The sequence below is a fragment of the Vombatus ursinus genome, unplaced genomic scaffold (assembly GCF_900497805.2).
Source record: "Vombatus ursinus unplaced genomic scaffold, bare-nosed wombat genome assembly UNPS02000580.1, whole genome shotgun sequence".
Taxonomy (NCBI): domain Eukaryota; kingdom Metazoa; phylum Chordata; class Mammalia; order Diprotodontia; family Vombatidae; genus Vombatus; species Vombatus ursinus.
Window position 1 is genome coordinate 13,212,548 of NW_020940358.1, and position 17,240 is coordinate 13,229,787.

At 32.9% G+C, this 17,240-nt stretch overlaps 1 protein-coding gene across 1 annotated transcript in view; it reads right to left on the reverse strand.

Annotated features, from left to right (window-relative positions):
* GNAS (GNAS complex locus) overlaps positions 1 to 17,240 on the reverse strand; it is a 166,113-nt gene that overhangs the window by 77,242 nt on the left and 71,631 nt on the right. The window contains exons 4-5 of the mRNA XM_027850574.1: positions 15,387 to 15,441; positions 15,183 to 15,302 (exon numbers count right to left, since the gene is read on the reverse strand). Coding sequence (XP_027706375.1) covers positions 15,183 to 15,302; positions 15,387 to 15,441 — 175 coding nt within the window. The remainder of the gene's footprint in view (positions 1 to 15,182; positions 15,303 to 15,386; positions 15,442 to 17,240) is intronic.

A 17,240-nucleotide genomic window follows, 5' to 3' on the forward strand; every position in this document is an offset into this window, starting at 1 on the left:
AGTACTGTTTTCTCCTTTCTATTACTGTGGTCATTATGAATACTGTTTTGATTACTTTACTGTGCCAGTTCAAACAAATCTGAAGTTTTTTGGAGTTCCTCCTGTCAATTTTTGCAGCTCAATATGTCATAATGAAGGGAACATACATAAGACATATTATAAAGTATTGACAGGTTTTGGTAACAGATTTGATGGGGGGGTGAGAGATAACAGAAAAGGTAGAAAATTTCAAAGAAACAATAGCTTAAGTAGTAAAGTAGTTCAGAGAGGATGGAAAAATGCAGAGACAAAAGAACAAAAAACAAATTGTAATTTTTTTAAATGGAAAAAATGGATGACAACTTCAGACCTCTGCAAACCAAAGCAACAAAGCTAGAGACGGAGCCCACTAAAACAATCTGAAAATTGTTCTCCCTCCAAAAATATAAGGAAACCATATGGGAAAGTATCTAAGAGTACTGGGGAAAGGGAATTGTATGCAAATCAATAAAATCCATGGGATGCAAAGAGATAATACCCAAGTTTAATTCACCCAAAAATGAAGTCAACAAATTTCAGAGTTCAGCATAAAAAATAGGATTCTTGTAAGCAACCAAGAAAAAGCCATTTACAAATAATGAATCACCAATTAAAAATACTGAAGACTACTCAATGAGGACAAGAAATTAAAGAAGAGGATATGAAATAATAAACTAAAAAGCACTGAAAATTGGTCAGCACCTTACTATTATGCAAAAAAAGTTCTCTAATGAGGCAAGAAAATAGTGTTTAATGTTGAGAAATTTAGTTTTGCAAAATTACCAATCAGCAGAAAAGTAATAAGGTAACTAAAACCAAATACAAGTAAGATGTAAAAGATGACTAATCTGTGAGGAAAAGGCTTGACCCATCAATGATGTGACTATACTTTGAATACAACCTGTCAGTTTTACCTTGGGTTATCATATTTAGGAAATGACCTCAAGAGACGGACAGACACACACACACACACACACACACCCCAGGAGGTACTATAGTGGAATAACAGAAAGAGTAACAATCTTAGAATCAGAAAGTTTGGGTTTAAATTCCAACTCTGATATAAGATCTAAAGAAGCTATCTTTGAGATTATGGAAAAGTCACTTTACTCTCTAAGCTGTGATTTCTTCACACATAAAGTTGGGATAATACCTACACTACCCTACCTAGAAGGTTAAGTGTTATAAAGAGAACTAGTATTGGACATCATGACCAAACAACTATACTTATGACCCATACCTTGGGAGTTATAGCAGACTTCCCATTCCTGTTTCTAGATTAAGCCAGTAATATGGAGCACCAGGTAGGAAGTAAGCTCTAGTGGTCATATCAAGAGCCTGGGCTTCAGGGTCCTTTAGTGGGCCTTGCAAGGATAATAGGTTCATAGATTTAGCACTGTAAGGGAATTCAGATAATCAACTAGCCCAATTCTATCATTTTTAAAATGATGAAGCTGAAGCCCAGGTTGGTTAGTTGGCTCCTCTTACTCCAAATTCAGCATTCTTTCCACTATATCACATTACCAGCAGGCCACGCTATTGGCAAATAAGGAAAAATTTCAAGTCAACTCAAATAAACATTAAATTTCAACTGTGTGCAACACTTTGCTAGACATTGTGGATACAAAGACAACAAAAACTGTCCTAGCCCTCAACAAAATGTGAACAAAAGATATAGACCTAAATAGAAACTTAAAAAAAAGACATCCTAAATAATGAAAAGACCAAATCACAGAAATGAAATAATAAAAAGATATTATTACTTTAATAAGATAATATACCAACATATATAGGCTATAACTAAGGCAGTCCTAATAGAAAATTTTATATCTCTGAATATAATAACTAATAAAATAGAGAACCAAAGAATTGAACACAAATTTTAAAAAATGAAGCTAGGAAACAACAATTCTAAAATGAGCAAGAAAGACATTAAAAATTAAAGGAGAGAAAACAATTAAAAATAAAAATACTAAATGACAGAAGTTTTTGAAGACTAAAATAGTAACATTATAATTTGATTTAAAAAGAGAGAACAAAAACCAAATATAAAAAAGCAGAAATTGAAAGGGGAATTTAGAACAAATGGAAAGAACATTTAAAAAATTCTAAGAAACTGAAGAATATAGCAACAAAAATAACTTAAATGAGATGCATCTGTAAAAATGTAAAATGCCAAAAATTAACAAAATAGAAGTTAGATTTTCTAAATAATCCAATCTCAGAAAATGAAATTAGGTAAATCATAAATCATCTCCTACAGAATTCCCCTCACCCAGAACTGTCTAAATGGACATATAAGTAAATTATATTAAACAGTCAAAGAATCAGGAATTCTACATAAATTGTTTTTTTTTTTTTTTTTTTGTAAAGAGAGGATTAAGTATTCTACACCAAATTCATTCTACAAGAGCAACATAGTTCTGGTTCCTAAAACCAAAAAAAATCAAGCAGAGGACTACAGACTAACATTAGCAATAAGCATTGATGCGATCATATTAAATAAAATACTGACAAAGTGATTATGATACTATAACCTCCAAAATATTCATCATTAGCAAGTTGAATTTATACTAGGAATTCAGGTTCAACATTAGGAAATAAATTATGATAACAGATAACATTAGTATCAAAAACAACAAAATCCACATGATTATATAAATGGATACAAAAAAGTCAGAAAAAGTGTACACTTATTTATGATAAAAACAACAAAAATTATACAAATGATGTAATCTTTTAAAGATATAATCAAAAACATTCTAAAATCAACAGATAACACTATTTGAAGGGACAAACATTTAAGTTTTCCCAATAAGATCATAAGCAAAGCCACGATCACCATTACTATTTAAGAGTACTGGAAATGTTAGCAATAAGAAAAGAGAAATTACAAACAATGACAAAGAAATGAGAAAAATATTTCTATTTGCCAATATGTGATAATTTACTTATAAAACTGTGAAGAAATAAAAAAATAATCAAAACTATTTAAAGTGAAGTAACAATATAAAATAAATAAATGAAAATACTTACCATTTCTATATTTTACTAACAAAAACCAGTAAGGAGATCAAATGAGAAATAACATTTATAGTAACAACAAAGTGCATTGGGAGATAACCTAGTAAAACACATAGTGAACTATAGCAGTACAATTGTGAGCCAAATTTCATGGAAATACAAACCAAAATAAGTCAAACAATATGCGATGTTCACAGGTTGAGCCAATAGAGTTAAAAATGACAATATTCCCCAAATTAATTTACAAGTTTAATGCTATGCCGATCAAATTTCTAAGGTAATACTTTATAAAATTAGAAAACATACAGAAGAGTAAAAGGTTAAAAATGTCTAGGGAAATAGTGGGAAAAAGTAGCAATTAAGGGGATTTGTCATTACAAGGGCTCAAATACATTATTATGCAATAATTATCAAAAGCATATGGTACTGGATAAAATAAAATTGATCAGTCAATAGATTAGGTAGGCAAGACTTAGAAAGAAACATGTACGGCAGTCTAGGCTCAAGAGCACAAAGTGCTGGAGAAACAACTCCAAGGAGGTTACTGAAAGTAAGAAAAAGTCAGTGAGAAAATATTCACAAAAGTATTATTTGGAATAGCAAAAAACTGGAACTGGATTCTGAAATACTGGAGAATGACTGATTAAACTGTTCCATATGAACGTGATTAAATATTACTGTGATATAACAAGATAAATAGGAAGAATTTTTAAAACGGAAAGACTATCAAGTGATAGAGAGTAAACAAAGCATAACCAAGATCATGTGTATGTGTGTGTGTGTGTGTGTATAATTACAACTATGTAAATGAGACAACATAAAATGATAATAAATTTAGGTAAAAAATATGTGATAACATTAGTACTAATTAAGAAAGCACATTCCTCATGCATTCTTTTACACCATCTTTAGATATGAAGTTGGTAAGAAACAGCAGCTATGAACAAATGGAAAACTACTGAAATGAAAGGGTGCATATATTATTAGTTGCAATCACTTCTTTATGTTGTTGTTTTTGTGGTTTTTACTAAAGTATTTTAGGGATTGTCTATGGTTGTGAATATAGCACTTTGGAAACCATAAAGACCTATATAAGTGTGAGTCATTATTCTCAAATACCCCCAAGTTACTCAAGGTTGCTGTTTTAGCAACAAAAGGGAAAATTTTCTTCTTCTATTATGACTGCCTCAATTCAAACAGATCCTGCCATTTCTAGAGAGCTAATTTTGAGGAAGGTGGGGAGGAGGAAACAAGCCAGAAAGAGATTGAATATTGAACGGAAGAAGGATGATATGCACAGAAAACACAGACGATATATGAAAATAGTTCCTTATTCTAATAAGTCACTAAAATGAGTCTTTTATAGAATCAAAAAATGTTAGTGTTGGAAGGGACCTCAGGGTCTATCTAGTCCCACATACACATGGAAAGGTACCCTCTATTATAATATTCCCTATATTAAATATCCAGCCTCTCTCTGCTTGAAAACTTTCAGTGGGGGAAGAACTCACTACCTTGTGAGGTTGTCGTTGGGATGACTCTAAATGTTAGGAAGTTTTTCCTGACATCAAACCTAAATTTGCTTTTATATCTTCCATCCAACTGCTCCTGCTCTCTGGAGCCAAGGAAATAGAATCCGATCTGCCCTGCTTCCCTCCACATGACAGCCATTGTGCTCCCTCCAATTTTCTCTTCTTCAGACTAAACACATTCAGGTTTTTCATCATAAGGCATGAACTCAAGGCCCTTTCGCCATCCTGGCTACCTTTCTCTGAAACCTGAGCAGCTTCTGGCTGTTCTTAAACCATGGTGTCTCAAACTGAACAGAATACTTCAGATGTAGTCTAACCAGAGAAAAGTGCATAGAGCTTAAGTGGGTTCCTGGGAATGATGTTCAACATAATTTTCAGTCATTTCACAGTCAGGTATTTCTTCACTTGATAATGTCAAAGTAGCTGGACACACAGGTGAAAATATGCAAAAGACAGGTGGAAACAGTCTTAGAACTTTAAAGAGAGGTCGTTAGGGGATTAAGAGATAGGATAAATTTAGAAGCTGTCTGCTTTGAAGTGATCATTAAAGTCAGTGACTCAATGGGCTCATCAAGGAAGAGTTTAAAGAGGGAAGAAGAGTTGGCCAAGGGCCAACATTTATGAGAGACATTCATGTTTAATGGATAGAAAGGAGGTGAAGAGCCAGCAAAGAAGAAAAACAATATCAGAGAGATAGTGTCACAGAAGTTAAGGGAAGACAAATATCAAAAAAGGATATTTCAGGCTAACAGAAATTCCCAAACACCCTAGTATTTCAACACTTTAAAACTTATAAGTATTGTAACCTACTTTCTCTTCTCATCATAGAGAAAACCGCTCCTATTCCTTGTTATTATGGGTAATTCACTTTACCTCTCTGGGCCTCAGTTTCCTCAACCATAAAATGATTAAGTGTACTGATGATCTTCAAAATTTCTTTCAGATCAATATCCTTTAATGCTAGTTAAGGATATTCCCTTCACTCCTCATCCTTGAATCTATACCTTCTTATCTCCTTGAGGACCCTGCTCCAACAAACATTCCCTCTCTATCATGAATTTGTATTTTTTCCTTCTCCACTGGTGCCTTACTCTATACCAATGGTTCTCAAAATGTGGTCTGGGGACCCCTGGAGGTTCCTCAGAAAATGTCAGGGGGTCTGCAAGTTCAAAACTATTTTCATAATAATATTTTTTAATTTCTAATACAGTAAATATCAATAGCTATAACCCACATAAACAAAAACTCTTTGATGGGTCCTAAATAATTTTTAAGAATACTCTTAATGGGTCTTGAGACCAAAATAATTTGATAACTGCTCATCTACGGAAATATGCTCATCTGTCCAATTGTATATAAAAAAAGGCTCCTCCTGGCTCCATTACCCCCCATCTAGCTACTCTCATCATTCTTCTCTGCATAATTGTCAGATTTCTTGAAAATGACCTGATTGCTGTTCCTTTACTTTCTCACCATCCACTCTTGTTAGCCCATTTTAATTTGACTTCTGTCCCCACTAATCTATTAAAACTTCTTTTTCAAAAGTCACCAGATAACTTCCTGATAGACAAATCAATTAATTCTTTTTTCAATCTTCTTTCTCCTTGATTTTTATGCTGCATTTGACATTATTTTCATCACTTCTTGGATACTAGCTCCTCCTTTGGGTTCTGAGACATCTTGTTTTCTGGTTCTCCTCTTCTCTAATTGTTCCTTTCTTGGCTCCTCATCCTTTCCTCACATTTTAAGTTAGGTCTATACTTGATCTTTTCTTCTCTCTATATTCTAAGTTGATTCCAATGATTCCCACAATCTCAGTTGATTCCATAGCTTCAGTTATCATCATGTACAAATAACTTCCAAACTCACATTTCTAGCCCTTAAAACTCCAGAACCACATCTTGGAGAAAAGATGACTTAGGGAAAAAAAATGTGATAGCTATCTTCAATCACTTAAAGAGCTACTACCAAGATGAGGGATTAGTCCTTGGACCCTTAGGGCAGAATAAGTAACAATGGAAAGAAGTTGCCAAGAAGAAAATTTAATTAATCAATTGATAGGTATTTATTAAGCACTTTGGTTCCTCCTCACTGCAGGTCTTTAAACAAAAGCTGGATGACTCTTAGTTGGGTATGTTATGTGTGCAAGTATATGTGTGTGTATGTATGTGTGGAGGGGTGAGGGTGTTCAAGTATAGTTTGCGCTTGACTCTTCTGAGATCCCTTAGATCTCTTAGCTTCTATGATTTCAAAAAAGTTAGAGGTTATTTCCATCTGACTATAGCAATGACAAGTTCTGGTTACTAGTGTGCTAATTTAATCATACCAGATTAATTTAAAATCCAGGTTTCCTGAACATACAAATTCTTAATTTTCTTTGCAAAATAATTTACAACAAAATTTCTTTAAAAATCTAGCTCTATTCAGAGGATTTAAAACATAGTTCCTTCTACAGACGTTCCTTTTATACAACTGTTTCAAGAACAGATTTATTGTGATGTATTTATACATGGAAACTGAAGGATATAATCTAAACTTGGGAAAATTATCTGGGAAGAAAGATAACCAAAGAATAACAAAAGAAGCAAGAACCAATGCAAACTAACATGAACTGAGCAAGAATAGCTATTTGCTGATTTCTTTTCTTTCTTTCTTTTTTTCGCAAAAACCACAAACCAACAATTCTCTGCCACAGCTACAAAGTCACATCAGTCATATACATTTATACCAAATTAGGAGCACACAGACTTTTTAAGAGGCTCATCAAACCCAAATTTCTCCACACATTACTTTATCTTATTACTGACCTATAATTTTGTTTGCAAAAGTAAAATGCTGATTTTAGAATTACTTAGATTTTAAAATTAAAAAAAATTTTTTTTTGTATTCCATTAAATATCTTCTAATTAGACAACTCAAATGAGCATTTTGGATTGGCATTCCTTAATATTCTAAAATGGTAGAAGTTTAACATGTTTTGCTAACTAGAAAAAAACTAACATTTCTATGTCATATTTAACATATGAAGTAAAGCTTGTTAACATAAAAAGGTGTTGTTTAGGTGGGAAGGATTAAGGAAGCAAATCTTCAAAATATAACTAGAAATACAATTTTAAAATATTTTACTCACAGTGGTAGAGTAAAATCCCCTCATATTGAAATAATTTATTTTATATAAAGCTTGAGTTTACTGGAAATACAGTGTTTAATGTACCATGAAAAGATTCATTAATTTATTGATGAGAAGTCCTTAGCTATTACAAAAATATGTCCCTTTTGAGAAAATTAAAATATGATATCTACTTATACAAAATACTAAACACATTTTCCTAAATATTCTCATTTCCCACTTTTGATATAGAAATCAATATCTTTTATACTATTTCACAAGGAAGATAATTTAATAAGAAAAATAACAAACATTATTTAGGGACAAAACTCTAGTTGTCAAATATAAGGTCCCTGAATAAAACACAAAACCATAAATATCAAAATGGGAAGAATGAAAACACATTGTTGATGAATCCAACTGTGTTCACATAAATGAGCTTATAGATTGTACATATTTGTATGATAAAGGGAGAAAAACACCTTTTCTCCTTCATGTAGATAAAGCATCTGTTCATTTGTCCTGCTACCTAAACAAAAGAGTAAGGGGGAATAGTAAATATGGACCAAGGAAAACATTAACCTTTTTTCCCTCTAGATTCTATTCTGTGCCTACCTGCACTCCAAATGAAAGGGTTTATTTATTAAAGCAAAGGGAGTGTACATACAAGGTATAATTTACTATCAGATAGTACCACAGCTTAATGGGTGGCCACAAATTTGTTTTCTTTTGCTAGAAGTCATGATGAAAGAGGTCACCTTCTCACACACATATGGGGAATTCTAAGCTGGAGTTACATAGTAGCCATTTGGGGGGACCGAGAGAGAGAAGTATGTTTCTTGTTACACTGTCTTTTTAATCTAGATCACTAGACTTAAGAAACTATTTAATAAGTAGTAAATGCAGTATCTAAATGCAGAGCAGGTTTCCCTCATCTCATTGTAAACATTTCTTATTTGGGTAATGGTTACACAGTTTTAAGGAGAATGGCTTCATTACAGCAGAAAAAAAAGGTATTTTATTTTTTCTGCTAATGAAATCTTATTTCTATGAAAATGATTATTAATTTATCAAATATGTTTTTGATATAGATTTAGAAGTTAAAGCACTTTGGGAGTTTACAAATATCTTAGCTTCTAAATTCAAACTTAAGCACTGAGTTTTATGTTTTAAAGTATCTTATTCATGTTGACATATACAGATGAATAGTGATCTGGAATGTAATTAAATAGTATTTATTAAGGAGTCATATGTATAAGTATCTTAACACTAAGGAAGCCAGGGCAGCTGAAATACGAAGGTGGCAAGCAGTGGTTGTAAGCAATATTCCTCAATGCTGCATCAGACTGTTTCACTCTAGATGTGCTGCCTATCCGGAGCACTTCAAGCAGCAACTAACAAGCAAAGAAAGACAGAACTACTAGGATAGCATTTGTAGGCTGTCTCATTTTAATCCTGAAAAGGGCAGGAGTAGGAATGGAAAGAGACACAGAAATCATTAGTTGGGAAGATCTCATAGAAATAGTAGAAATTTGAGAATACTCAGATTATCCAAAGCAGATAGAAGAAAATAACCTGGCTTTATGTGTTGATGCAAAGAAATTACAATCAGGTCTAAGTACATTTCCTTTATTCTTTATAGAATTTTCTAAGATTCTATAGCTTCAGCTACTCATGGAGAGACAGAAGGAAACAGCTACAATGGAAAAAATGAGAAACTGGGACCTTAATCAAGTAGGTAGTATCCCTAGCCTCATCACAGTAAACAATACATATTCCTGAATAGAAACCTGGGCTTTCAAAAGAATAGGTACCAAGCAGAGTTGCAACTAGGAACTCTGGCACTTGGGGTAATGAGTTTGGGGGATAGAGGGAGCCTAAGGTTTGATGAAGGCTCATAGCACCACAGGTCTAGAGATAGAAGGTGCCCCAGAACCTACCCAGTCTAACCCTCATTTTTACAAATGAAGCAAATAGGATGCTAAATGACTTGACTGAGTAATATAGGCAATAAGCATCGGAGAGAAAATTTGAAACCAGGTCCACTGGCCCTGCTCTTACCCAGTATACCATTTAGGGGATGTGAAGGTATAGCTAGCCTAAAGAGGATGTCAAAAGATGTGATATCTTCAAGAAGAAACTTAGACTTGTGTAAGAAGAAATATAGGGTGAAGGAGAGTTTAATACTGGAGGTAAGTTCCAGAGAACATTGTGAAAAGGAAGGGTAGAGGAGTATAAATATTAGGGACTGTTTGCTATAGGTTTTGGAAGTAGGTACAGCATGTGCACTGCTTTTGCTATTTTGCTATTCCATCCCACTCAGTCCTCCTCTCCCCCCAGGTCCCTAGACCAGGTAGCAGCAGAAGAAAAACTACCCCAGTGAGTAGACATGACACAGGATAGGCGTGTATTGGCCATGGGATCCTGGGGGTGGCAGCAACTGCCAGGCAAGGGAGCAGGCAAATAAAAGAGGAAGAGGAAGGAATGGTGCTTTCCCACATATTGGTGCTAGGTCACAGGTGTTGTTACTTCTGGCAACTGTACTATACTCTAAGAAAATAAATGAAGTCCCTTTAAGATTGAATGCTACAATCCACAAAAAGATTAAGGTACCATACTGGGAAAACTGAGTTCTCTTGATAAACTAAAATTCCAATTTACTAAAATGAAAACACATCTTAACTTCACATTTTATCTGAAAAATAGCGACTGATTAATGCTAAGTTCTGAAACTACTTTGGGCTATAAATTAGAATGAAACTAAATTACTGTGACTATTTCCCTTCTTCAGAATTCATTCAAAATCTGTATCCCCAAAATAGATACCTAAATATTAAAGGAACAGGTTCTTAGAGGCCTAAATTAAAACAAGTGTTAGTAATTATCTGAGTATTTGGGTATATATGTTAAAATAGCAACTAACTAAAATCAGGACCCTAAAAGTAAGGCTTACAAAATGAAATTTACTGTAATGGAACGTATTTTAAACAAAGTAACTTGATTCTGTAAAATAACTTAAGAAGAGTTTTCTTTAAAGACATTAGAAAAAGGAGGAGTAGTTTCAGCACTGTACTATTAATCAAAGGAGCAAAAATTAATATCTGGGTACACAGTATCATTTTGGTGTCATGGTTTTTTAATTTTATCATCACTCGGCACTTTTTACCTTCAAGGAATTTCACGATAAGGCTGCAAGTAGTCAGTAATAGTAAGCTTAGGTAGAGAAATATTTTCAATTTATTAATTTACAATTACGGTTAAAATGTAATGAAGTAAATAATCAACCATGATTCCAGAGAATAGATGATGAAGAAGCTACCCACCTTCTAACAAGTCATGGATTAACATGCAGAATGAGACACAATTTTGAACATAATCAACGTGGGAATTCATTTTACTCAACTATGTTTATTTGTTACAAGGTTTTCATTTTTGTTTTCAGTATAAGGCAAAGTAGAAGGGAGAAAAATAAATGCTTGATAATAGAAAAAATAAAATTTAATAAAAATCATAATTCATACTCAAAAGGGCAAATAAAATGACAGCTATCCTAATTTTTAATCAGCCATGAAATTATAAACATTTCCATACTTAAGTGGAGGTTTAAATCATACCATAACCTAAATGATGTAAAGATCTTTGAATGATTTTTAATGAGCTTACAATTCACAAAAATATAAACTTGTGTGTACTGAATATATTTCAATGACCACATATGTAACACAAATACTTTATCATTAAGTACAGAGAGCTACTATATTTTAAATGAAATTATAAGTGGTTCCAAAACAGTTAGGGAAAAGAAGTCTTGTTTAAACTATATTCTAAAAGGAAATAAGGGAAAATATATCAAAATACTGAGAATGGGTCAGAATGTATTTCAGTTCAACTAGAAACTGAAATAGTTGTCAATTGAGACATCTAGGCCCCACTTCTCTATGAGAAAGATTTAGAGGGTAGAAATTTAGCAACTAAATAAGGGAAAACCCTTCAAAAATACATTTTCAGACACAGATTGCTTCTCAAGACAAAGTGTAAAAAAAAAAAGTACACAAAATAACTATAAATACATTATAGAAATCTAAATGTACAGAATATATCAATTTTTTTGATGTTCCCAGATTTACCTCTAACTGGACATCTCTAATAATAGTTTTTTGCCTTTTTCTCTGTGTGGGCCCAGTGACAAATGAGTCCATCAATGGAGGACCAGCCTAACTAAGTTGGGAGAAGTTCATCATCAGTTTGGCTGTGAATTTTTATGACATAGGAACTCTCAAAAACCTACTAAGTCCTAGATTAATTGTGATCTCCAGCAGTATCCTTTGACAATACCAACTGCCAACTGACACTGATGGCAGGCGAGCCAGTCTAGCTACAAGCCCAAGATGTCTGTTTCAAGGGAGAAATATGCCATGCCAGGTGAACCAAAACACTACCATGATTTTGACTATCATCTTCCTTTTAGTACTCCTGTTGAGGTAGCCTGGGACCTTGTGCTCAAAAGCCCAAGGAATAGTGATGTTCCCAAGCCACTGGTCCTACTTTCAGTCAGTCCTGTAGTTATTCCCCAGGGTGCTCGCAATCCCTACAGAAAACTGACCTGGCAACTCTCTCTGCAGGTACTGTAGCCTATGTCTTTGTTACTTAAGACTTGGAAACTTTTTGCCATCAAAGTTCTTGGCACTATCAAATGTTTTTTTTAAAATAATCTATATAGTTTTATCAATTAAAATAAATACTAAATAAGATGCATTATCATCTGCCTTACCACCATCCTAAGGATCATTGAGTCTTTCCAGCAGCCCTTTAGTTGAATCCTGTGTTATCTCCTCTATTAGAATGTGAGCTCTGAGAAAACAAGGACTGACTTTTCTATGTATAACCCCAATAGTACAGTGATTGGCTTAATATTTTTTCATTCATTCATTAAAGTTATGAACTGTCTACAGTATTGAAATCACAGGTCATTAAAGTTAAGTTCATATTTCATAAACACCTAATAAGGATTCTGTAACTGTCAATCAATTGTTTTATATTCTCCAGACACAGGTACTCACTATAGGTATAATAGTGGATACTGAACTAAGGAAAAATGACTTGTAAAATCAACTCATCCTAAAAGCTACATTATATTCAGCATTTATAGTAAGAGTTGTATCTAGTAAGCAATCATACCTGACTATATACAATCCAAACTACATCCAAAAAGGAGTGCTAATAATTAAACAGATCTTTGCATCACTTAATAGTTTAAACCATAAAATGTCCTTCTCATTCTTTTGCTAATAACAAAATACATGGATATGTACATAAATGATTTTTTTGGGAAAATATTTAATAAAGCTGCTCATTTTCTGTTCCTACTGATTTGTGGAATATTGTAGAATTTGTGAAATCTAAACATCTCTTCATACTCAAAGTCAGTCTATGTGCCCCACCCTAATAAAAGTCTTGCTCTGGCATCTCATAGGAACAAGAAGACTCTAAAGGCAAATTCATCAGTGTAAGTTTGTCTTCTTTGCCTTTTTCAATTAGAACAACTTTACAAGGATGATAATCTTGATGCCTCTACTAAAAGTTCTACTCTCTCATTGTGACACTCAAATTTATGAGATCTGAAGTCTTCAACTGAACATCAAGTAACCCTTGGGAGAATTTTTTCTAATTTTTTGTAAATTTTCATAATGATTTAACTTAGAAGTGGTTCATTTTAATGACTAGGCAGTAAAGAAAAAAAAAGTTTTGGATTTGGAATCATGGGATTGAATTCCAGCTCTATTATTTACTACATGTGTAACCTTGAGCAAGTCATTTACCCTCCTTAGGTCTCATTTACCTCATTTGTAAAATGAGGGGGTTAGATCAGATGATCTCCAAGGCCTCTTTCAACTCGAAAGCTAGCCATACTGTACTATGATACTGATTGTATATGGTCTGAGTCATTTTAGATCCCATGCTCTTGTAATCATATGTATAAATTATTAAGTCATAGGTGTTATGAATATAGTTTGTATGGTCTAAACATAATTCTGCTGATCCATATTTTTATCATTGGCAGGGGTTATTTTTACTCTGTTAATCAACCTCATATTAAACACAGAGGCCTTTGATCTCTTTTCACCCTTTTGTCATCTGGTGTAACTCTTTAGTTCCACAAAATCCTAGCTTCAAGATAGGAGCATTTTGATTTCAATTCAACAAACTATTAAGGTCTTACTATGTAGAAAGCATTTGGAATGGTAATTTTTAAAAGATTTCTAATATAGATAAAGTTGCCTGCTGGCAATCACACTGGGGTCACTGTCTCGTTTGGGGAAGCCCAGGACTCAGGTACAAACCAATTCACTCCATCACAATGTCTGAAGGGTAACACTAAGTACCCATTTGAAGACTGGTAAAGTTCGTTGTGTTGTTCTGGTGTTTCTGGAGCAGCTATGTATCTTTCATATTCTTAAGACAATGCCCAGGACCCGCTTCTTATACTGAATCAGCTAAGCAGAGAGAAGGAGAACCACCTGCTCATTTTCCTTCAGGTCCCCACCATTGATGCTAATTGATATCTCAGCCAGTTAGTGACATTGGTGGCAAGATGGAGCTGGCATCTTTATGTATCACATAACCATTTATAGGGCTGGCTTTGTAAACAAGCACAACAAATTAATATCCAACCAGATCAAAATTTATGCTAGATATAAAAGAAAGAGGCCAGAATGTAAGAATTTTAATAAAAACTGAAAATATCAACTTCAGCTAAAGGCTGAATATTGGGAGCCCTTCCTTCATCTCCCCTCCCCCAAAGATTTGTGGGATGATATGAGTAAGAGTTGTAAGAAATGAAATGGCCTGACTGGGTTGTATTCTGCTCTATTGGAGAGAATACCTGTATCACTAAAATCATAGATCCATTGAAGTAGTGCCAGCCTTTACATTGAGACTACCCATCAAAGATATCACAGGGACCTATGATTTCTTTGGTGTGGACATTTCCTCCACTGACATAAATTGTAACCCTTTAATAGCATACTAGTCTTAGAGAGTTGGGCCAGGCGTGTGCTAGAGCCAATTTAAACCCAGTTTCCAGAGCCAACTGTTAAATTTTAGTGTGATTATTTATACCTCAGATATCAGAAAATGCTACAAATCAGAACTTGAGTTATTATTTTGTTGATTGTCTAGACTTTAAAGTAACTAGTAAGCTGGCCTTAGAACCAGGAAGACCTAGGTTCAAACTGAGCTTAGGAGACATACTGGCTATGTCATATTGGGCAAATCACTTAACATCTCAGTGAGCTAAGAGACTCTAAGTTTCAGAGAAGGTGCCAATTTCTATTGGTAAAAGAAATTTCCTTTCTTGGGAGTTCCTTGTATCAATAAAATCATAGGTCCAGTACTTAACACAATATATTATATAACTATACATTTAAAAAAAAAAAAACACCCTCAAGTAAAGTAACCAATGGAAGTTCTGGCATAGATTAAATAAAAGCTTTACTTACTGGTGGGAAGTCAAAGTCTATCTGATTAGCTAAGTTTAAAATGTAGTCAATTCGAAACTGATTCTCTGGATTGGCTAGCTCAACTGGAGGTGCCAAATTTCCCATTGCTGTCACTATTGTCTGAAAACAGATAAAACAAACATTTTAGTAAACAATCAATTACAGAGCATTGTTTAAATAAAAAAAAAGATTGTGTGTACTTACCTCTATAGCTTCTTTAATATTATTTTTAATATCTTGAATTTTCATTTTTTTCTCCCTATAATAAAAAACAATTGCAATACTTTGTTTTAGTAGGTTTTCTTTGTGGATCAGGAAGAAGTACCACAATTAAAATTATTTCATTTTGTCTTTAACAATAAATATCTGCATGTCTGACTAAGATCTTAAAATAAAATTATCTTGGCCTGTAGCACCAAATCATTCCAGTTTTGATGATATTCTTTAATTGTGTATGAACTAAAATAATCATTTAAAATTACTTGTCTTGAATGAGGAATTATAGTAGTGGTAACATCAAATATTACTATTTAAAGAAATTTTGTTTTTTGTGCAAAATACTAATACCTGAAGGTTGTTTATAAATGCATAAATAATTGAGAGGGAAAGAACATACATTTTCATAATAGAAGAGACTAAAGGGGAGGACATTTTGAGGAAAAAAAAATCAAAGATCAATGATGAAATCAAATATTAATAAAAATGAACTGAAAAGAGAAATGAGAGCAAAAGCAAGTGGAGAGGATAAGTTTATTGCATAATAACATGAACCCATACACTGATTTATACAAAAATGGTAACTATAAATGAGATTTTGATGTAACTTTACTAATTTTTCCTAAGAACATGAAGAAACAGTACAAATTACTAAAAAGACAAATAAGATAAAAATCAAGATTATACAAAAGCACACATTAGATTTTCTTCACTTTTTTTTATAAGTAAGGCTTTGTTTATTAGAAATTATACTTTGTATCATAACAACTCATATTAGTATTTCTGAATTAATACTGAGAACTAAGGTGAAGTTTTTTTGGTATTTCAAAAATTTTATTGATTTTAGCTCCTCAAAACTTAAGGAGAGCAAACTGATGTGCTTAAGAGCCAATTCTTTTATAAATTAGAAGACACAAATTAGATCATATGAAAAATTATTCATATAACATCACAAACTAAATTTTCATTTTAGCTTGCTTAAACCTTACATGTTTACATAAAGCAGTTTTCAATTGCTCCAAGATGAGGGACTTGGACTTTAATTAATGATTAATAAGTTTGATAAGTAATTGTTTCTTTTACTACTAGGAGACAATTGTGCATTTTATAAAAAGTTTTCCTCCATTCACAGTCTTGTTTTCAGAAAACATTCAGAGAATCATAAAAATACAGGTAAACTTTTAAGTGAAATAAAAAACAAAATATATAAAATTTTATTTAATATTAATAACAATGATCTTTAAAGTGAAATTCTGTGGCTATATAGGATAAAGAAATAAGTCATTCTTTCAAGTTAAATGCGAATCTCATTAAAATGCTTTAATTTTCCTACTTGAAACTTTTTTTCTGGAGCTGTGAAAGTATCTCAAAGGTAAATTATACTATTTGAATAACCATTAAATATAACTGCGTATATGATACCTTCTGCCTTAACAATATTGTTTCACATTATTCACACAAATGTAAACAGATGATAAAACTGGAGGTTTGTTTTCAAATGGATTTTTCCCTAGTCATTCTCAAATTTTTACTTTCATTCATGTCTTCTTTTAACAAATATTTATTGAGCACCTGTCATATGCATAATGCTGTAAGGAATTAATTCATTCAACAAACAGGTATCTCGCTGCTCCTTGGTCTTTCATTAGCCTGTATGAAAGGTACCATCTTGGGGCTATAAAACAAAGAATAGTAAGATATGGTTGTTGCTCATCATGAACAGAAGGTTTTAGCTATTAAGCTTAAAAGGCCTGACTGTATACAGAATTTTGCAGTGCTAAAAAATCCCAGAGTGTACTTAACTCTACTTAAATTGTTCTCTACTTAAACACGAACAACATT